Source organism: Temnothorax nylanderi, unplaced genomic scaffold (assembly GCF_030848795.1).
Source record: "Temnothorax nylanderi isolate EJ_2023f unplaced genomic scaffold, tnyl_v1.0 TNYL_tig0201_pilon, whole genome shotgun sequence".
Taxonomy (NCBI): Eukaryota; Metazoa; Arthropoda; class Insecta; order Hymenoptera; family Formicidae; genus Temnothorax; species Temnothorax nylanderi.
In genome coordinates this window covers 260427-282946 of record NW_027249263.1, presented here as the reverse complement: position 1 = coordinate 282946, position 22520 = coordinate 260427, and the positions used below count along the sequence as shown (strand labels likewise).

The 22520-nt window shown below is 38.9% G+C and overlaps 2 protein-coding genes and 1 long non-coding RNA gene across 3 annotated transcripts; 1 reads left to right on the top strand and 2 right to left on the bottom strand.

Annotated features, from left to right (window-relative positions):
* Nucleotides 1-37: 37 nt before the first annotated feature.
* On the bottom strand, nucleotides 38-5337 carry LOC139778899 (uncharacterized). Its single transcript, XM_071717041.1, has 8 exons — nucleotides 5274-5337; nucleotides 5076-5150; nucleotides 2434-2529; nucleotides 1573-1731; nucleotides 1216-1491; nucleotides 613-840; nucleotides 368-530; nucleotides 38-276 (listed from the first exon to the last, which is right to left on the bottom strand). Exons 1-6 carry the CDS (start codon nucleotides 5335-5337, stop codon nucleotides 710-712), a joined length of 801 nt encoding a protein of 266 aa, XP_071573142.1. The 3' UTR covers nucleotides 38-276; nucleotides 368-530; nucleotides 613-709.
* A 28-nt stretch (nucleotides 5338-5365) lies between these two features.
* LOC139778910 (uncharacterized) lies at nucleotides 5366-8652 on the bottom strand. Its single transcript, XR_011719724.1, has 3 exons — nucleotides 8428-8652; nucleotides 8268-8360; nucleotides 5366-5438 (listed from the first exon to the last, which is right to left on the bottom strand). It is a non-coding gene; the product is annotated as an uncharacterized lncRNA (long non-coding RNA).
* A 7206-nt stretch (nucleotides 8653-15858) lies between these two features.
* LOC139778898 (uncharacterized) lies at nucleotides 15859-21244 on the top strand. The gene is made up of 5 exons (XM_071717040.1): nucleotides 15859-16840; nucleotides 16950-18694; nucleotides 19514-19811; nucleotides 20385-21040; nucleotides 21230-21244. The coding sequence occupies exons 1-5, from the start codon at nucleotides 15859-15861 to the stop codon at nucleotides 21242-21244; spliced, it is 3696 nt and encodes a 1231-aa protein (XP_071573141.1).
* The last annotated feature ends 1276 nt before the right edge of the window (nucleotides 21245-22520 follow it).

Sequence of the window (22520 nt, the reverse complement as noted above, 5' to 3'; positions counted from 1 at the left end):
TATCTAATGGCTAATGGCTAATATATATAGCTAATGATCTAGATCTTTGTACTTTGTTAATATATGAACTATTAATTTGGTTATTCTTTTTTTAACTTGATTATGCTTGGTTTAATAATAATCGTCGTTCTTGCTCATTTTCTTGTTGGCGATGTTCTTCATCCTTTCGAGCTTGTTCTTCTTTAAGCTTTATGTGGTCACCATATTTTTGCAGCCAAAGTTGTATCCGCTTTTTTACTATTTCATCAGTAATGGCATATTTTTTGGTGATGTAAACTAAAAATAAAATTTATATAAATAAAATATAATTGTAGATATGTATATAGAGTTAAAAAATTATTTAAAAATAAAGAAATGGGTGACTCACCACTTATTATTTTAGGAAAATTGCAATTTGAAATCTTGGTCTTGCCAGCTTTTCTGATGATCCAAGTACATTTGCCTGCCAACTCATCAGTCATAATTACCGACAAAATTCTTTTGATAGCTTTGTCGAAAGTATCTCCTCCAACAGCAACCACTTTTGCTTCCTGAAACATGATAAATTATTAAAATTTATAAATAAAATTATAACATAAATAGGTTAATTATTTTAAATACATAATTTATTACAAATTGTGATCTCATTTGTCGGTGGAGAGGATTTACTAAGTTTTGTTCGAATAAAAGCAATTGTTCAACTTCTTTTATCGGTAACATTTGAAGTTGATCAAATGTTCCTTGCTATTTGTTCATTTTGTGGATTATTGTTTTCATTATTTTGTCGTGGCCCACTTTTCATTATCAACAACAGTTTATCCACTTTTTTAAGTAGCATTAAGAGTATTTCTCGGCAAGAAACTGTAATAAAATACTAAATTAGTTATATTTGTTTAATTGATTTTCATGTGTTCAATGGGATAAATTATAAATAACTTTATGGTCTTCTTAAACAATTTGTAAGTTTGTCAATAGCAAGTTAATAAGTAGATTGTTCAAGAAGATCATAATAGTTCTTATTTATAAATATTACAATTATAATTTTTTTAAGAAACAGGTAATAAATTTTCAAATTTAATTATATATATTATATATTACAAACGTACTGTAAAAATGTCATGTTATATAGATTTGATTCATATAAAATAAAAAATTGTAAATATTGTTTTCATTAATAAATATATAAAACAAAATTTATGTAGAATAACAAATTTATAGAATTGATAGTTTACTTACGACAACAATGATCTATGTCGTGATTCAGTTGCTCAAAATCCAGCAAGCTCTGAGTTTCATTTTGATTATTATGAGGAGCACGAAACTCTTCATTCTCATTGTCGTTTTCATTATTGTAATTTTCGTGATGCTCATTTTCACCATCAACGTTTTCATCTTCACGTTCATCAGATCTACCATCTTCTTCAATGTCTTCTGTATTGTGTCCGTCATCGCTTTGTAAAGAATTCTCAGTATCCTGAACATCCTCAGCATCAGAGAGTTCTTCTACTGATTCTTAAAGTACAACATTGGTGCCGATAAAAAAAGTATTTAAAAATAAATTCTATCATTACGAAATTGAGATGTGCCCTTTACCTGTTTCATTAATCGGTACTATATTATTCAGCACTTGCTGTTGATCATCAATAATCTGTAGCAAATTCAATCGTTGACCATTAAGAACTATAGTGGAACAGTTTTCTTTTTGGATATCTTTACTCAAAAAGCCGGATGGTAGTCCTTGTACACTGAAAGCTATTTTTAAAAATACAATTGGATTAAAGAAATATATATATCTATCTAGGCATATATCTCAAGATAGACCTAGCTTACATTAGCTGTACACTATACACCTTTAATTTGACCTTACATTAAATGTACACTATATGCACTTATAACTTGACGTATTCCTTAAAATTTTTTTTCAAATTTTCGGATTTCATAAATATTTAACATTTATCAAAATCCTTTTGCAATACTAGAGAGTAATCTTGATTGTTGTTATCTAAATACAACTTTAAAATGAATAGATGTAAGTCATAATTTATTAATTCAATACTCGATTATTATCTAATATCATTGTCAAAACAAAGATCTTTTAAAGCAAAAGAAAACATACAAATAAATTTATAAATAACGTTCTACAGGTTTATGGGTAGTAAAATTGAACATATTCATATCAACAGATTATTTTGAATAGAAATCAAAGATGAAAAATTGATTTTTTTTTTAATTTTAAGGTGTGTACCTATAATAAATCCTTATTATTAAAAATTGTATGCGTCGTCTGGCAACAACGGTCCATATTCTGAATCCTCTTTAATCAATAAAAGTGCCACTAAAATTGGATTTAGAAGGATTCTTATTAGCTGGAAAGATCTTTTAGAGGCATTTTTATCGATAAAAGACGATTCAGAACATAGGCCAATAACTTTTAGAAAGATTTATTTTACGTACCTTTTCCTTGAATTTGTTGATTCGCATGTAAGTCTGGAGTATTTGTTTTATCATTTAACAATCCTCGCTTGTTCAAAAGAGTAGGGGAGACCGGGGCTAGACCGTTAGTTTTTTTTCGGTGCCGATTTTTAACAACAAAATAAATAATTGTAGTTAAATGTGGTATACCACTGTAAAGGGTGAACCTTTAGCTACAAAATTTATACAGGAAATTTTTATCTACGTCGCTTTGTTTAACCGGTATAGAGCAAAAACGACAACGGTGCAAAAATTGAAATCTCAAAAATGCCGGGGTTGAACCGCCACCCCCCCCCCCGGGGTTAATCCGTTACACTGCATTTTCAATACATATACGTACATCTAATCCTGAAAAATGATAGGATACATTTTAATAATTGTTTTTTAAGGTGGTTCAAGCATTTAGGTCAAATGTAGATAGCCCGGAAAATATTATATTAAATGAAAGGTTAACGTTCCTAGAGTGTGTCTGAAAAATTTCAAATTTTTTTACCGCTTGGTTCCGGAGATATATGTCCGTAAACTTTGCCAATTTTACATGGTGATAATAGGGAAAGGAGGGTCAGATCGCACATTTATGGAATACGTTCATACTTCTCGAGTAGATGAACGAATAAAAAACTGTTTAATCGATGTAATAAACATTTCTAAAGATACTGACGCGACACCAAATTGATTGACCGTACCGTATATAAATAAAGCGAAACTTTCGACAAACTTTCGGCAACTTTCGACGTTTCGACACGACACAAGAGTCATGGCGGCCGTCTTGAGTGGCTGCTTGGCAACGTCGCACGCGTCAGCTGACGCACAAGTCGCGTGTCCTACCATTCTCCCACCGTTGAATGGAGGTTATAAGGATAACATATCTTTTTCGGGAGTTGTATGAATATATTCACTATCGCGGAATTGTAGAAATTGTGACGTATATTTTTTCTATTTTAGTATATTTTATTCTTTACCGGCGTGATCATATTTATGGTTATATCACCAACTCTAGTCAAATTTGTGACTTTGCTCTGATATTTTCAGTTTATAGCAACGGTTAAATGAGAAAACACCTTACGGAATAATTAATTTAAATGTATGCTGATTTTTACATACTAAATCATTCATATTTGTCACTAGTAACAATAGTTGTTTTTGTGATTTCAAATTACTGCTTGAACCACCTTAAAAGAAAAATAAAAATTTATTTCAAATTTTTATGCAAAACATTAAAAAATAATTGTTTTACCTATTCCATAAAACAATTTAGGCACGTGAATACAGAGGTTAACCAAATCGTAAACTCCCCAACGGCACGTCACATTGTCAACGCGGGCAACCACGGGGAACACGCGCGACGGCGTTCCGGTGCCATAGGATCAGCGCGGACCCTCGAGCAACCTAATCAAGCCGCGTTTCTCGCGGGTGAGCGATAAATAGCGACAGGGGGGTTAGAAAAGCTCGCGGGGGAGCGCGACCATTTTACCGACTCGACGGCGTCCTCGCGCCGATTCCTCGACGCGCCGACGACGACGACGACGACGGCCACTACCACCACGACGACGACGGCCACGACCACCACCACGACGACGACGACGACGACGACGACGATGACCACGATGACCACGACGACGACGACGACGACGACGACGACGACGACGACGACGACGACGACGACGACGACGACGACGACGACGACGACGACGACGACGACGATGACCACCACCGACACCACCACCACTACAACGGCGGCGACAATGACGCCGAGACGATGCGGCGAACGCTGGACGATGCGGTCGCACGCGCGACTGTCACTGACACAACGACCAACAACGACGATCTACCGCGCGCGCGGCATGTCAACTCTCGCGCGGAAATCGCGGTATCTCAGAGCCGTGCCGTGTCTCGCCGTGCCTCGCCGACGTGCCGTGAGCGCGAGCGATCTCGAAAATAACGGTCCGCCATCTTTTCGGTCGGCCAAAACACCCGTTTTGCGACGATACGTGGGTACCATTTCCCTCCTACACAAACTGACGCACGTGCAAGGGAAGACAGAATCACGCTCGAGGGAAACCTAACCTGAAATCGCCGTGAGCTGAAGTCGTGCGCCCGGCGCGCCACAGTGACGAGACTGGCGGACCAGCCCCGGGTGCTTACTGGCGGATAAGCCCCAAACATAAGTTTCAGGTTTGATCGCCCACGAAATATTAGACATCAACGATAATGAAAAAACTACACTGGATTCGTGTTCAGCATGCATTACTCTTTATAATCACGTACCTCGAGATTTGGAGAGCAAATATTATTGCAGATATTACAATATTTCCACGCGCAGAAAATTTCACTTTCACCTTTCGAAAACACGTTTGCCCTCGTAAAAATCATAACACGGCAGGTAACCTGCCGAAACTCCGTTGATCACATGGGTACCATAAGCAGCGTTTACAATGTTAATAGCGAGTTCGCACAATATACAGGTTCCGAGATATTTGATTTGGCGGATTTACCCCGTTAGCGGTCTAGCCCCGGTCTCCCCTACTTCTCGAAAAATTGTTTTGGACTATATTGCTACCTGGTTTGTTCAATAAATCATTTGCTAACGCTCCTTTTGTCAGCAGGTAGAATTTTCGATGTACCAGTTTTTACTAATGGAGCTTGAGGTAAATGAATACCTGTTTCTGCAGGTCTTACTTTTCCACTATTACCAGGTTCTGCAAGTAAACGTTAAATATTAACTTCCAATAATACATTATTATAGGTTAGATTACAATGTTATACTACAATTACATTAGAACGAATATCAACAGTCACTTATTAAATTGATCAAAACTTACTAGTCGTCCTTTTGAGATATTCTTTCACGCATGATGTATCTTGTACACTTTTTCTTTTTGACATTGCTAATGATAGTTAATTATAGTATATACTTATGCGTATTTTATTAGTGCAAGATCAATCGCTCAGGTCACAGTGACAACAGTACAGTACCTGAAAAAGGTCTTAAAAATATGGATAGACAATTTATATTGTTTTTGTTTGTTGATTTACATAGACTTTGCAAAATTATTAAGATTTGAAATATAAAACGAATGTTTTTTTAAAGAGAATTTGTTCTACCAATACAGTATTTATATATATATAGATTATTTATATATTTATCTTAATAAATATATATGTACCTTTATTTTTTAATATAATTGATAACAACGTTTCATGATTTTCTTCAAAATTGAAAAAGGTCTTATTAAATCAATTTGTAACTGGCGTTATGAGTATTTTATTTATTGTATAAAGGTCTGTGTCCACGATTGTACTAGAACTTGGTCCGGAAGACCTCGGACAGAGAAAGAATTGACTAATCGCAATGGTCAAATGGCCGAATTGTTCAAATGTGATTGGTTAATTCTTTCTCCGTCCAAGATTTCGGACCAAGTTCTAACATCGTGGACACAGGCCTTAACACATTTATTTAAGAGACACTTATGTGGATTATAAAAATATGTAAATTATTAAAAATTATTAAAAAATTTAAGGTTTGCAATGAAGAAGAGGAAAAATATAAAAGTATCCACACGAGAAGATTCGAAATTCTTTTTTAAAAATAGCTTTAACGGGCCATACTTGAAGTTCATTAGAGAGAGTCTTTGCCTTGCATACATTTATTAAACAAGAATCTATTGGATAATTATCGATACTAACACAATCAATATACTTATGCCCAAGAATAACTGGTCTTTCATTAAAAAAAACAGATATTTCTAATTACAATGACGCTTCTATCTGTGAGATAACAACAATTATTTGGTTTTGCGATTGTCAAAACAAAATTAGAAAATTCAATAGCCCTATGAGGTCTTGTATAGCCTTCAAGGAGTTGTTGTACGATGCTTTGTTTCAAAACTGGACGACCTTCAGGAATAGAATGATGTTTGACATTAGTCTCAAGTTGTGATTTCTCATTTATCCTATTCATAATCTGAGTTAAAACATATGAACCTTTCCTGACTAATTTTTTTATAACTTGTAAATGATTTTCAAAATCTATCACACTAAAACCATCTAATGGTCCAAATCGCAAAACATCATCAGGAAGATGGATTAAATTGTGCACATTGTAAACTATATGCTGGTCTCCGTAAAAATTTTTCATACAATCTACATAATAAATTAATAAATCTTTAGCATACTGATTGTTTTTTATGCACTCATTTGCATCATATAGTATACGTAATGCACAATTTAATACATTAAAGTGAAGCATTAATTCATTGGGTATGGTTTTTTGAAATACAACTGGTGCTGTATACAAAATAGCCATTCGCAATTCAGTTGCTTTGAATCTATTTACTCATTTAAAGTACGTGTTTTTCGTACAAATTCGCATGGTACCCATTCTTTAAAAGAAATGTATTGATCATTTATGTTTTTAATTCTTTTCAAAGCATCTTCACTGCTATTACCATATAGGTTTAACAAAAGCTTAAGATGTTTCTTTCCTACTCCTTCATCAAGCAAATGCATCGGATCAAGAGGAACTTGATTTGTCAAACTCATTCCAATACCTTCAAGAGGAGATAATAAATTTCTATACTCATTCGGAACATCTATCCTAAAATTATTATCAGTTTTTAAAGATGAATCATTTTCCAAAAAGACTCGTCTATGCTGTACTGTTTTGCCTACTTGTATACATTTACCACACCTACTATTGTGTGGAGGAAAACACAAAATCTGATTCCTTGCAACTGTATCTGCAGCGAACAACTTAATAAACACCCTATACCGCTGATTATTAAAAATAAAGCCAGTATTACTTAATTCTAAATACTCCATAATTGTAGGCTCTAAAAATAAATTTACATCTTCTGGTTTACGATTGCCATGAAAAATACCTACTGCAAACGGATCACAAGTAGCATAAGGATAATTTACTATTTTTACAAGAATTGGCCATACTTGGCTCGGAGAACTTTTCGAAAGGGGCAAACCATCAATATTTAGATGTAGAGCGATGTCTTTTGGGATTTTATTTCGCTCAAAACATTTCAACTGATCGAGTAATCCTTTTTTCAAGCCGTAATGTGAATACAAACCTGATCCAACAGAAGAAACTGTAGTTTTTTTGGAGTATGCAAAAGAGTTCTTGCATCGCTAGGCAGATCATCATGTCCATATTTTTTTAAACCATGAAGCAAACTAGTAAGAGCATTCTGTCTAATTTGGTATGTTATAGCCCAATGATATAAAAAATATCTTAAATCTGATTCTTTGTCTGCATTATCTACTCTAAAATCTGGACCTACATTGTTATTACCCAAATCAAAATATTCTAACTCATCATCTGAGACATCAGAATTCCCATTACGGCTTGAAAAATCGCTATCTGAATCATCATTAACGAAACTGAAATCATCACTGTTAAAAGAATAAATATCAAGATCCTCACTACCCTCAGGAATTTGCACATTATTTACACAACTACTTTCATTTTCTGAAACTAAATTACTACAATAACTGCTAGACTAAAGATTATCAAAACGAAAAACACGAGATAAATCTGCTTGAGGATTACTGTTTGAAGCTACTGATTCTAATACGGTATTTGATTTTAATCTATTTTTATTTGCATAAAGTAATTCATTTATACTATTTTCAAAAGCTTTATCAAGACGTCTTTTTTTTTTGCTTATCTGAAAGTTCTAAATATGGTTTTCTCTCCGACATTTTGAAAATAATAATACCTACTATACTCAATTAAAATTTTAGGTTTATAGCTTATTTCTTACTAAATCATATAGATGGTTAAATGAATAAATTTAATATACTACCCAGGTAGCACGAACCGTTGCCCAAAAGTAGCAGCAAACATTAACACGTGTCCAAAGAAGTATCGGGAACGTGGTGGGAACGTTGTCGACACCCTATAAAACACGGAAGAGCAATAAAATTTTGAAAAACGACTTTGAGTAATTATACAATCAAATTCACCTGACAATCAGTGCGCTCGCGCTGCTTAATGACTGAGGTTTTCGTTCTTAATGTTTAACTGTAAATTATAATTATAGTAAGATTTATAAAAAATGCTTATATTAATTATTATAAAATTATAAGACATTAATATAAGTACATTATTATTATAAGATTGGTAATTATAATTATAAAAATTATTCGTACAGGTTAGAATGCATCAATGTGATTATATGCATGCACACCATACGCGATGATGCGTTAATAATTGAAATATTGGGTGTACAACTTAATTCGGTCCGTTTTTTGCTTGAAAAACGCATTTATTTGAACGATAAAATGAATTAATACCTTATTCAAAGTACTGTCCATCGCTAGCCACTACTTTTTCCCATCTTTCTGGTAATTTATGGATTCCGTCGCGGAAGAAGCGTTCATCTTTTGAAGCCAAGAATGAATCGAGCCAATTTTTGATACCCTGTTCTGAAGTGAAGCGTATTCCAGTCAAAGCGTTCTGCATCGATCGAAACAAATGGTAGTCGGAAGGGGCAAGGTCTGGGCTATAAGGCGGGTGAGCCAGAACTTCCCATCCGATATTTCCCAATAGTTTTTAACCGGAACAGCAACATGAGGCCGAGCGTTGTCATGGTGAAAGATTATGGATTCGTGTCTGGTCACATATTCTGGACGTTTTTCGGCTATAGCTCGCTTTAAACGGATCAATTGTTGCCTGTAGAAGTCTCCCGTGATGGTTTGACCAGGTTTTAGCAGCTTATAGTGGATCACACCCTTCTGATCCCACCAAATACAGAGCATTACCTTGGCACCATGGATATTCGGCTTCGGCGTTGATGTTCCCGGTTGGCCGGGCTTTACATACGATTTTTTGCGTTTCGGGTTGTCGTGGTGAATCCATTTTTCGTCCCCGGTAATGATTCGATGCAGAAAAGACTTCTTTTTGTACCGTTCAAGCAACATTTCGGACATGCAAAATCGTCGTTCGATATCTCTCGGTTTCAATTCATATGGGACCCAATTTCCTTGCTTTTGGATGTATCCCGCGGCTTTGAGTCGTTTCGAAATAGCTTGTTGAGTAACTTCCAATGTTTTTGCGAGCTCTTCTTGCGTTTGACACGAATCTTGATCGAGTAATGTTTTTAATTCTTCATCTTCAAACTTTTTCGGTTGACCCAAACGCTCTTTGTCTTCAACACTAAAATCACCACTTTTAAATCGTCAAAACCATTCTCTGCAAGATTTATCCGATGGTGCAGATTCACCATACACTTCCACAAGCATTCGATGCGCTTCAGCTGCACTTTTCTTCCAATTGAAACAGAAAATCAAAACTTCCCGCAAATGGTGCTTATTTGGAACGAAACTCGACATTTTCAACGCAGTAAAAATTAAACTTGTTGTGCAAAACTCAAAGGCTTGTAAACAATATTTGGTTGACAGATGTTGACACTTCACGATACAGCAAAAATCAGCTGTCGCCGTCAACCATTTATAGCACCTAGAGCCATCTTTTGAAAACGGACCGAACTAAGTTGTACACCAATAATTTACTTAAAAATGTACTTAAAATGTACAAAATATTTATCAAGAACATATATGTATAATATATATATATATAGAGAGCAAACGTTCATTAATAATATGCGATAGCCCCAGTAAACAAAAGGTCATATCCTCTTCAAGTGCTCTTTATTAATGGCGCGCTATTAAGGCATAATAATAATAAAAAGCGCGGGGAAACTGCATTTGTTAACCAACAAAAGTTCTCTAATCGATGTCTTATAGAGATTTCTTGAAGATAACTTACAAAAGATGTCTTTAAAAAGCACTTTTTAACATCTCAAAAAAGTCATTTTGAAAAAGTGCTCCAAAAATCATCTTTTTTTAACGATAACTTTAGATTAAATCTAAAAGATATCAATTTGACAACTTCTCTAAGTGAAAAAAAAAGTCATCTTTCAAAGGTGCTCTGAAAGTTATCTCTTACATGCAAAGTATCAAAAAGATGTCAATTTTACAGCTTTAGGAAAATCTTAAAGAGCTCTCAAGAAAGATGAGTTTTAAGTCCTCCAAAAAGTCATCTGGTGTTTATTGGGATTATTACCTCCGAGACGAGGCTCTCTCCGGGCCAATCACCAATAAATTTATCGCGTTTTACAAACATTGAAGGATGTTCTAGGACTCTGTGCGTGATTGGTGGCCACATGCGCCTGGCTCGAATTTCGGGAGGGTGATTGGCCATCGGCGACCTACGTCATCGTGCGCACGGCAAAGTTTCGTTTGACGATCCGATGAGATCGTTGCTTGTTTTCGATCGCACTGTTTATAGCATGGATCTTTCCTTTGTGTAAGAGCGGTTGCTTGACTTTGTTTTCGCCGAGCGAAAGTCGGCGAACTTTCCAGAATGCGACTGATAGAAAGATCCATGCTATACTGAACATTAACACGATTGATTTAATTTCCACTTAATTAAACGCGTGTGAGTACAGGCGTCATGCCTGTACGCAATCTCAAACAATTATAAAGCAGCAACTTTACGATTTTCCCTAAGAATGACTAAATATTTTCAGCGCTTTAAAGTATAATAATCAAGGCTGCGTAGTCGTATGTTAAATGTAGAAAATCATGTAGAAACATGTTTGCCTTTCAGCGTCTACACCAAAACTAAATATGCTGGAAAAGATTGTATTTCTTGAAAAGACTGTGTTTATGTTCTGTGTTTACAATTTTCACGCGAGACGAGTTGTCACGGGTTCGTGGCGTGCTTTACGAGCTCGCTTATATATTGTTACGCTCGCCGAGCGTCAGCACACTTCCACACTTGCACTCGCGCGCGACACGTATTCCGGCTCTCACTCAAAAAAGTAAGGCTCGTTGATTATAGAAAAAGGAACTTATTTATTGTAGCTCGTTAGTACAAAGAGCTCGGGAAAACACGTCCGAACGTGACGGTGACCCTGAGCATAATCTGACAGTCAACATTGTAAACAAGACAGCCGTCGCTAAGGACGATTCGTAACTTCTGCTACGGGGCGACCCGCATGAGCGCACGGCACGGGCGTACAGCACGGGCGTAACACTACCCCCCCTCTTCCGAGATTGTCGCCCCGACAATCCGGGAGGGTAGTTTCTTGCGGTACAGCTTTATCGTGAGCACCAGGGCACCGAATACTTGCCCTCCTCGAGCTGCTGCTCAGAGTTACCGGACTCTATTCTTTTTGGTCCCCGGTAGCTGCACACCAGTCTCCGTCCGAACCTCTTCTGGAGAGAGCTGGCCAGGCTCCCCCCTCTCCGACGGTCTCAGGACGACTTTATCAGCTCCGCTTCCCCGATGTAGACTCTCCCGCTGCCGGCCTCCTACGTCGTCGTTCCACCAAATCTTCAGACAAAGGGGGGGAAACTTGTGTGGACCCAACGCCTTTTCAGGCTCCCTAAGTCCCTGCCTCAGCATTTGCTCAACGTCCCACGGGAAAACCACAACTCCAAAAACCGTGGGCGAGGCAGTCTTCTTTCAATAAGGAACTCTCCCCCGAAGAAGTCTTCGGCCGTTGTTCTGCCACGGTATCCCACGCTACTACGTGAACCGCTGACTTCCTCGGACTCCGTTCCACTATGAAAACAAATAAAACGCACAGAACAAAGAATACAAGAACATTTACATAATAAAATAAAATTTCAACACTTTACACATTGTTCCACAACTCTTTATTAAATACACATTACAGATTCAAAATATCGATGCACATTTCCCTCTTTACGAGCTCTGACCTACCTTAACTCCTCAACTCAATTTCCTTTCCGAATAAATAGCTAACCTATCCGAATGAACCACTTTGCTTTTATGTCGGGCCCTATCTTTAACTCTCCGAGGATTAAAAAACCAAACTCTCTGCCCCTCCTGAAAAAGAATTCGACGAACTCCACGATCGTATCGTGCCTTCATCCGGGAAGATTTCAAATTTAACTGATCCCGTACACCAGAATGAATTTCCTCTAATTTCTCCTTTAAATTTCTAACGAAATTTCCAACCAATGGAGATTCCATTCCATGAAGTTTTGAAGGATTTCCTCGTAAGAGATCTGATGGTAATCTGAGATCTCGAGCGAAGTACAATTCTGCAGGGGTGATTCCAGTTGTTTCGTGCTTTGAGGACCTATATGCCAGGAGGAACATAGAGACCCATCGGTCCCAATCTTTTTGGTTTTCAGAGACGTATTTCGCTAAATAGTTAGTTATAGTCTGATGCTGACGTTCGACTTGTCCATCAGACTGAGGATGCAAGGCAGTTGTTCTTGTCTTTCTTATCCCAAAAAGCCCCATCAATTCTGAAAAAAGTCTCGACTCAAAATTCCTCCCCTGGTCAGTATGAACCTCAGTGGGCACTCCGTGCCTGGAAACAAACTGATTCACAAAAACTTCCGCAACCGTTTTCGCTCTCATGTTTTTTAAAGGGAAAGCTTCCACCCATTTCGTAAAACAGTCCACTAGGACAAGAAGAAACTTATTACCGGATTTTGTCATTGGAAAAGGACCAAGGATGTCCATCTGAACCCTCTCCAGAGGTGCCCCAACATTATAAATTTGCAGGGGAGATTTCCCTTTCCCTAAAGGGCCCTTCCTGGCAACGCAGACCTTACACGTCCTACACCAGTCTTCCACATCTTGCTTACAGGTTGCCCAAAAATACCGTTTCCAAATTTTCTCTAAAGTTTTATTCACACCAAAATGTCCCCCAGACGGAGAGTCATGCAATTCTTCCAGAATTCCTCTAACAAATTTCCGTGGGACAACGAGTTGGAGAAAACTAGATTTTAGGTTTGGAGCTTCCCATCTTTTATAAAGTATGCCCTCCTTCAGGATCAGGGCATCCCAATATGACCAGTAAATCTGTGCAGAGATATCTTCTGCAGCCAACTCAGCGCGTGGTGGGCGAACACCAGCCTCCTTCCCACGGAGTATAATTGAAACTCTCGGGTCCGCCCTTTGCTCAAAACGCCATTCTGAAAAATCTTCTGTCGCTAATACAATCCGAGCGACATCGCTCCCCTTCGCCACGGAGTTCTTCCTTTCTACTCTGGCGCAATATTCACAGCCGGACGACTCATATGTACGCCTTGACAATCCGTCGGCGTTTCCGTGAGAAAGTCCTTTTCTGTAGGTAATTATGAAACGATATTGCTGGAGCCTCTCCAGCCACCGAGCCAGTTGCCCATCTAAATCCCTGAAAGACATAAGCCAACGCAAAGAAATGTGATCCGTACGGATCAAAAATTCACATCCTAAAATATAATGGCGAAAAAACTTAACAGAATCTACAATCGCTAAAAGTTCTCGTCGAGTTATACAATAATTCCGTTCAGCTTTGTTTAGCACGCGACTAAAATACGCGATGACCCTCTCCTCCCCATTTTGCTTCTGAGATAGAACTGCGCCAATTCCAATATTGGAAGCATCAGTATCAAGGATGAACTCGCCCTCCCCCGCGAAAAAGAAAGCATTGGAGGAGAGGACAGTACCCGCTTTAACTCATCAAAAGAGTCCTGATGAACCTTGCTCCAGATAAACTTTATCTGATTCCCCGTTAATTCATAAAGGGGTTTAACAATCGAAGAAAATCTTTTAATAAATTTTCGATAGTACGAGCAAAAACCGAGAAAACTCCATAATAAAGTTTTCGTGTGAGGAACCGGCCATTTCTCCACGGCAACGACTTTCTCAGGATCTGTAGCAACTCCCTTTGCCGAAATTATATGCCCCAAGTATTTTACTTCTTTTTTAAACAAAACACATTTCTTAGGATTGATCTTTAAATTTACTTTTTCTAAGCGTAGGAACACTTTTTCCAAATTCCTGAGCATCTCTTCAAAAGTCTTTCCGAAAATTATCACATCATCTAACAATAAGTAAACTAAGCAAATTGCAAATAATAATCCTTGCAAAACCTTTTCCATGAGGCGTTCAAAAGTCACTGGGGCGTTACATAAGCTAAAAGGCATTACCGTGAATTGCCAAAGTCCTCTGCCGAAAGAGAAAGCCGTTTTCTCTCTATCTTCAGGGCGAATTTTAATTTGCCAATAACCACTTTTCAAATCTAAAGTACAAAACCAAACGTTACCTGCTAGATGATCAAATATTACGTCAATTCTGGGGAGGGGATACGAATCTTTTTCCGTCAGTGCGTTTACAATACGATAGTCCACACAAAATCTTATCGTTCCATCCTTTTTGTGTCTTAATACCACAGGGGAAACCCAGGGACTATTTGATTCCTCGATTACACCACATGCCTTCATTTCCTCGATAATCTTATCCACCTCCCCTCTCAACCGAAAAGGAATCCGCCGAGGTACCTGTTTTTTTGGGGAGAGAGTCTTGCATATTTATGACATTGTTTAGTCCCGAATTCAATATACGCGCCACTCGCCCTCTGCGATACTTTATGCTTGCGCGACCATCTTTATCGATATCGATAGATATATATCGACAGATCTGCGATCATTTATATCGAGGGCGTCGACTACCGCGCCTTCTTCTTCCTTTTTCTCTCTCTTGTAACGAATGAGCCTCATGGCGGTTGATCGCAAATTACGTGTGCAATAAAGAAGTCGAGAAATACAAGCGTGGCACTTCTTCAACCCGAGCATAAGCCGACCTTAGCAAACAAGGGTCGCAACATTGGTCCTTCGAGCCGGATACTGAAGTTTCCGTGCAATTCTCGTGCGTATCCTACACGAAAATACGTACACAACCGCCATTACAAGGACAGCCACTGTTGAAACAATACGGACTCAGTGCAACTGCCATCCTTAGCCAAGAAGGACGAGCACGTACGCCGGCTGTCGTTATCGTCTTCGCATTATCGCGAAGCACGGCATCTTTCACTTGCCGCACGAGGCGTCGCAATTATAGCGTCGCAGCGGCACATAGCATCTCTCGCATTCCCGCGAGCTACAACCGCGTCGTGCTAACGCACGGCGTCCTCTCGCAATTCCGCGAGCCAGCACCGGACCCCCTCCTATCCCAGCAGAGGACGGTTTTTATAGCAATCCTGAGGTTATCACCGGGCTTTTTCGTATGTAACGACGCCGCGACGAATTGTCCCCGTTGCATCCAGGCGAGCCTCACCAGACCTCGACGTGCCTCAACGACACGACGCAGGAGGATTATCTACCAAAGACAGCGCAGAGTCCTTTTGAATAAATTATCTGGTGACCTACTGTCACATTTACAAGCGCCGAATAATTGTCGTTGTCTAAAATTACCTAAAACGTTTAGTAACACGTAAGTAAATATAATTGCGAATTTTATTTTATGTATCCTGCGTATAGAATTCTTCGCGATCGACGCTTGTAGATTCTAAGAGAATTATTAGAACTTGCTCGGAGAAGCTCGTACGTTTTTATTTAACCAGAAAACGATTATATTCCTTCGCGATGGCAGAATTAGGGCTTTTAGTTAAGCAACGCGGTAGAGTGAAGGCAAAGCTCACAAATTTCAGTAATTTTATCGAGCGCATTGACGCAGCGCCAGAAAACAAGGAAGAGTTACCCTTGCGAATTGAAAAGGCAGAGAGTCTCTTAGCAGAATTCGATTCAATTCAAAGCAAAGTTGAGGATATAGACGATACGGAAGCACAAGAGACAGAGCGACTAGATTTTGAGGATAAATACTACAAGCTGATAACAGCAGCGCGACAATTACAGATAAACGAACGAGCTCCTCCTCCGCAAGCTTATCAACAAAATCATCCACCGCCCCCTCAGGCTAATGTTGGTAATGAACAATTTGTGTTTAGGCCAGCTGTAAAGCTTCCAACTATTGAACTGCCAAAATTTGACGGTAACTATGAGTTCTGGATGCCATTTCGAGATCTATTCGAGTCACTCATCGCGTCAAATGCTACTATACCAGCTGTTCAAAAACTGCATTATCTGAGATCGGCATTGACTGGTGAAGCCGCTAAGGTGATAACCGCATTAGAAATCACCAACGATAATTATGAAGTCGCTTGGCGTTCACTAAAGCAAAGATTCGAGAATAAAAAGTTGCTTACACATCATCTTATTCAAACATTGATCGACTTGCCATCTATTCGCCAGGAGTCGCATGTTGATCTCAGACAATTAGCAGATAACATTTCACAAATTACTCAAAACCTTGCGAAGTTAGGTCAGCCTATCGAGCATTTTGCCATATGGGTCATTCATATTATGCTACCTAAAATTGATAAAGGATCTCGTAGGGAATGGGAATTCAAGAGATCCGATATGGAAGAATTTCCCAATTTAGATGAATTTATAAATTTTCTTATTAGCCGTGGTGCGTGTCTAGAAGCGGTATCAAGAGCAAGTCGAAAACCACAATTTTCCACCGACACTCGCAACAATAATAAGACTACTCAAAATCAAAATAAAGGTACTTCGCGCTCATATGTTGCTTCGGATAATTCCTCCTGCTCTATATGCTCAAAGGATCATAAGGTTCATGAATGTGGTTCATTTCTTAATATGTCGGTTACTGATAGAAATGCCGAAGTTAAAAAGAAACATTTATGCATTAAGTGTCTCAAGCAATATCATGGCAAAGGTTGTAAAACTTCCAATTGTCAATTGTGTAAAGGTTATCAACACGCTCCTCCACAGGTCTAAGTCTTTATCAGCAGAAACGAACGATAAAGAGACAAAAGCATCACCTGGTGAAACCTCATCAAAGGCCGTCGATTCTAGCAACGAAAAGCAGCAATTTACAGTCGCTTTAAGCGCAGATTCATCAGCTGTCTCACTAAATCACTGTACTACTGAGGGACCTCTTCAAGTTCTTCTTTCTACAGCCGTTCTGCTCATTCAAGATTATCACGGAGCATTGCATAAGTGTCGAGCCCTCCTCGATAGCGGGTCGCAATCAAATTTTATCACGCGGCAATTAAATAATAAATTAAAACTACGGTACAAAACTATTGACAGGACCATTTTGGGCATAAGCGACACACCCATAAGTGCCGTCCAACAAGTCGATGCAATAGTACAATCGCGTACAAGCGCATATCAAGCAAGGCTTCCTTTTCTAATCATCGATAAAATAACTGATCGCCTTCCCACATCTGAAATAAATAAGAGCAGCTTAAGTTTTCCACGAAATTTAAAATTAGCAGATCCGAATTATTATATTCCCGGAGACATAGATTTGTTGTTGGGAGCATCTGTTTTTTGGGAGCTTTTAGGACGCAAGCAAATCAGATTATCAAGGAAGGCTCCTATACTTCAAGAAACCTCCTTGGATTGGATAATTTCGGGCAACGTGCACCAAAATGGCACGCATCAACAACAATACGAGGCATATTGTGGCATCTCTACCAACGCAGAGATTCAAAGGCAACTAGAAAAATTTTGGCATATAGAAGAGATAAAGCAGCCTAAGCATTATTCTCAAGAAGAAATCCAGTGTGAGAAACACTTTCTCGCCACCCACTCTAGGAACTCGGAAGGTCGCTTCGTTATACAATTACCGCTGAAGGATGGCATTCAAGAATTAGGAGAATCCTATGAAATCGCCGTGAAGCGACTTAAGGCACTGGAACGCAAGTTAGAAAAGCAGCCCGCTTTAAAACAGCAATACCACGAGTTCATGCGCGAATACCTCGAATTAAATCACATGTCGGAAGTTCCAGTAGATAAAATAGATGACAAACCTGTCTATTACATTCCGCATCATGCAGTACTAAAAGAGGACAGCACAACTACGAAAGTAAGAGTAGTTTTCAACGCTTCATGCAAAACAACTTCCGGCCAATCACTTAATGACTTTCTCCAGACAGGTCCAAACTTGCAAGATGACTTATCCGACATCATTATACGACTGCGTCAGCACGAGTATGCATTGGCAGCAGACATTATCAAAATGTATCGCCAGGTCGAAGTGGCTAATGAGCATCGCAAATATCAACGCATTGTGTGGAGATGGTCACCTAACGGACCAATTCTTATAATACATTTGAATACAGTCACGTACGGCATGACAAGCTCATCATTCGAAGCCATTAGAAGTATGCAAGAGACAGCGCATCAAGCCAAAGGGCACTACCCTCGGGCGTGTGAAGTAATAATCAAGGATTTTTACGTAGATGACCTATTAACAGGAGCTGATTCAATCGAAGAGCTGAGAAAATTAAAACATGATATCGTTAACGTGTTGTCCAGCGCAAAATTCGAACTCAGCAAGTGGAAATCCAACACTGCGGAAATAAACGAATCAGACAACAATGAAGTTGCAGTAAAGATCGGAGAAACAACAAAAATCCTAGGCCAACGTGGAACACAACTACGGACACATTTCACTATCGCGTCAAGGCAGGAAATGAAAAGGAAAAGATTACGAAACGCAATATATTGTCAAGAATCGCCGCTATTTACGACCCCCTCGGATGGATAGGCCCGTTGGTAGTTCGCGCTAAAATAATATTGCAGCGTCTTTGGCAGATGAACAAGGATTGGGATGAGAACATTACTGGAGAGACATGCACAATGTGGATCTCATGGAAAGCGCAAATCAAGCTAATCGAAAATATTTCTATTCCACGAAAGGTTTTATGCCACAATCCCACCAGAATAGAACTCCATGGCTTTTGTGACGCCTCCGAAGCTGCATACGGCGCTTGCATATTTTTGCGCAGTGTCAATTCCGAAGGAAGATATACAGTCAGGCTTTTGTGCTAAATCACGAATAACCCCCCTAAAAAAAATAACCTTGGCAAGGCTAGAGTTATGTGCGGCCGAATTACTAGTTCACCTAGGCGAAAAGGCATCTCAAGCACTGACCATTCAGCTGCAGGACACATGTTATTGGAGTGATTCTAAAATAGTCTTGGCATGGATATCTAGTGAAGCAAACAAATGGCACACATTTGTGGCCAATAGAGTTGCCGAAATAAATCGCATCACGAACGGCGCTCCATGGTATCATTTCAAATCTAAGGATAATCCAGCCGATCCATTATCGCGAGGAGTTAGCGCTGAAAAAATGGAATCAATGAAACTTTGGTGGAAAGGACCTGATTTCCTACATCATAACTCACCACTATATGCCTTCAAGCCTACAAATACTATCAGCGACATGCCTGAAGCACGGGTGATAACTCTGATGGCTACAACTGTGGAACCCGACGCAAATATTATCCAAAGGTTTTCCTCATTAACCAGACTAAAGCGCGTCATTGCCTACTGTTTACGTTTCAAAGATAATGCATCCAACGGCGCAAAGCGAACTAACGAGCCCTTAACGGTTCAAGAAATGGATAAGGCATTAACTTCGGCAATAAAAATCTGTCAAGCCAGCGAGTTCCATCAAGAGCTACGTGATCTTCGTAATGAAAAACAATTAGATTCTAAAAGTAAGATATTAACCTTGCATCCTTTCCTTGATTCAGATGGTGTCATTCGCGTGGGGGGAAGGTTACGGCATGCACCAATAGAATACTCCAGAAAATATCCAATTATATTGCCTACCAAACATCACCTTACGGAATTAATAATTAGAGACACGCACTACAGGAATTTACACGCTGGGCTCCAAGCGATATTAGCAGCGGTCCGTAACAACTATTGGCCCATATCAGGCAAAAATGCAATTCGCCGCGTTTTGAGAAAGTGCATAGTTTGTTTTCGTGTAAAACCCACGACAGCTACACAACTAATGGGTAGTTTACCTGCTTGTCGAGTCACACAGGCACGAGCATTTATTAATACGGGTGTAGATTATGCCGGGCCATTTAACATAAAAATATCACGAAATAAAACGGGTAAAGCCTATTTATCCATCTTTGTCTGTTTGTCCACAAAGGCCGTACATTTCGAAGTGGTATCAGACTTAACCGCTACCTCATTCCTAAATGCAATAAAGCGGTTTATCGCCAGAAGAGGTAAATGTCTTAACTTATACTTAGACAATGGCACTACCTTTGTAGGTGCTAACAATCAACTAGCAGAATTGAAACAATTTCTTGTCAAAGACGCAACTCAAGGTCAGATACAAGAATATCTAACAGAGCAGTTCATTAATTGGAAGTTTATCCCTCCATACTCTCCGCATATGGGCGGATTGTGGGAAGCGGCAGTTAAATCTGCCAAGACACACATGAAAAAGATTATCGGACAGACTATATTAAGTTTCGAAGAGCTTTATACTATTCTTACACAAATAGAAGCATGTTTAAATTCTAGGCCGCTCACGCCAATGTCCAACGATCCTACGGATCTACAACCGTTGACCCCCGGGCATTTTATCATAGGTGAAGCGCTCACTGCAATTCCATATTACGATCTTAGTGAAGTACCGGTAAATCGTCTAACGCGTTACCAATTAATCACACAAATGAGACAAGTTTTTTGGTCCAGATGGTCGCAGGAGTACATATCTCAGTTGCAACAACGATTTAAATGGAAACAGCCAGAAGACACAAACATAAAAACAGGTACCATGGTGTTGGTAAAAAACGAAAATACTCCTCCGATGATCTGGCCATTAGGTCGAATAACAGAGACGCACCCGGGAGCGGACGGGATAATACGCGTAGTTACTATAAAAACTAGTCATGGTCTAACCAAGCGAGCGTTATCCAAAGTATGTATCCTTCCGATTGATGATAATATGTAAACATAATTTAAGTTTAGTTATAAGACATGTTGTGATTCACTAATTTTAACAATGTAATCACCTAATAATTTATGGCACTTCACTGCAAGGGTGCGTCGCAAGCGTGCGTACAACTGTTATCTATTATATACTACAGTTCTTTATTTTCTTTATTAGTTTAAGATTATATAGCGATTTGCGTTCTGTCCTTTTACATATTGTTTAAGATTGCGTCCTCCTATAGCATTTAACAGAATTAATCTGCATGACTGTAATAGTTTGCAAAGCTAAGCTTTCCAAAAGGGGACAGGATGTTTAGTCCCGAATTCAATATACGCGCCACGCGCCCTCTGCGATACTTTATGCTTGCGCGACCATCTTTATCGATATCGATAGATATATATCGACAGATCTGCGATCGTTTATATCGAGGGCGTCGACTACCGCGCCTTCTTCTTCCTTTTTCTCTCTCTTGTAACGAATGAGCCTCATGGCGGTTGATCGCAAATTACGTGTGCAATAAAGAAGTCGAGAAATACAAGCGTGGCACTTCTTCAACCCGAGCATAAGCCGACCTTAGCAAACAAGGGTCGCAACAGACATGTTGAACGACATCACAATTTCCCGCAACAATATTCTCAGAAAATACATCGTAAAATTTCTCAAGGAATTGAGCAAAAAGTTTTTTTTGAGAAAAGTCAAGATCTTGGGAATTATTTCTAAAGAGTTCTTTCAAGGAAACCGGGACTCTGTCTGGATTGTTCTCAATTCGAGCTACTCGTATTTCCGAATTCACAGTCCCGAAAACAGAATCGAAAATTTCTTCTAAATTCACCATTTTTAGAAAATTTACTAACAAAAGACAGTCGTCATTTATATCGGCAACAAGCAAAGGAAACACAACCGAATGACTGCCTATTTCAACTCTAGCTTCTATTTCAAACTTAATTGCCACTTTTTCTCCAGTAGGATATCTCAAATTTAAATTCTCTACGTGAGACTTTTCCTTCTCTGTTTCTACGAACTTGCTACTTAATATGGAAACGTCAGAGCCCGTGTCAACCTTGAAAAAACATTCTTTCCCGTCAACTTTTCCCTTATAACAAAAATGATTAAAATAAGGCTTAATTCTATTTTTATTCAAAACATCTTTATTTTTCATATTCAAAACAACATTTTTATTACTAATAAACGGGGTATTGATAACCCTTGCCAAACCCACCCCGCTAAGTTTGACTAGGTCAGGTTTCCCCTTTGCTCGGGGCACTCGGACCGGAAATGTCCAGACTTCCCGCATATCCAGCATTCCCCCCGGCTGGCGCTATATCTGCTGCCACGCCCATTTCCTTTTTGAAAATTCCCTTTTTGATCTTTCTTTCCCTCCTTTTTCTGTTCCTTATCGCCCTCTACTTCCCCCTTCTCGTTATTCGCACCCCCCTTCTGTCCTTCTTTTACAACATTTCTATTA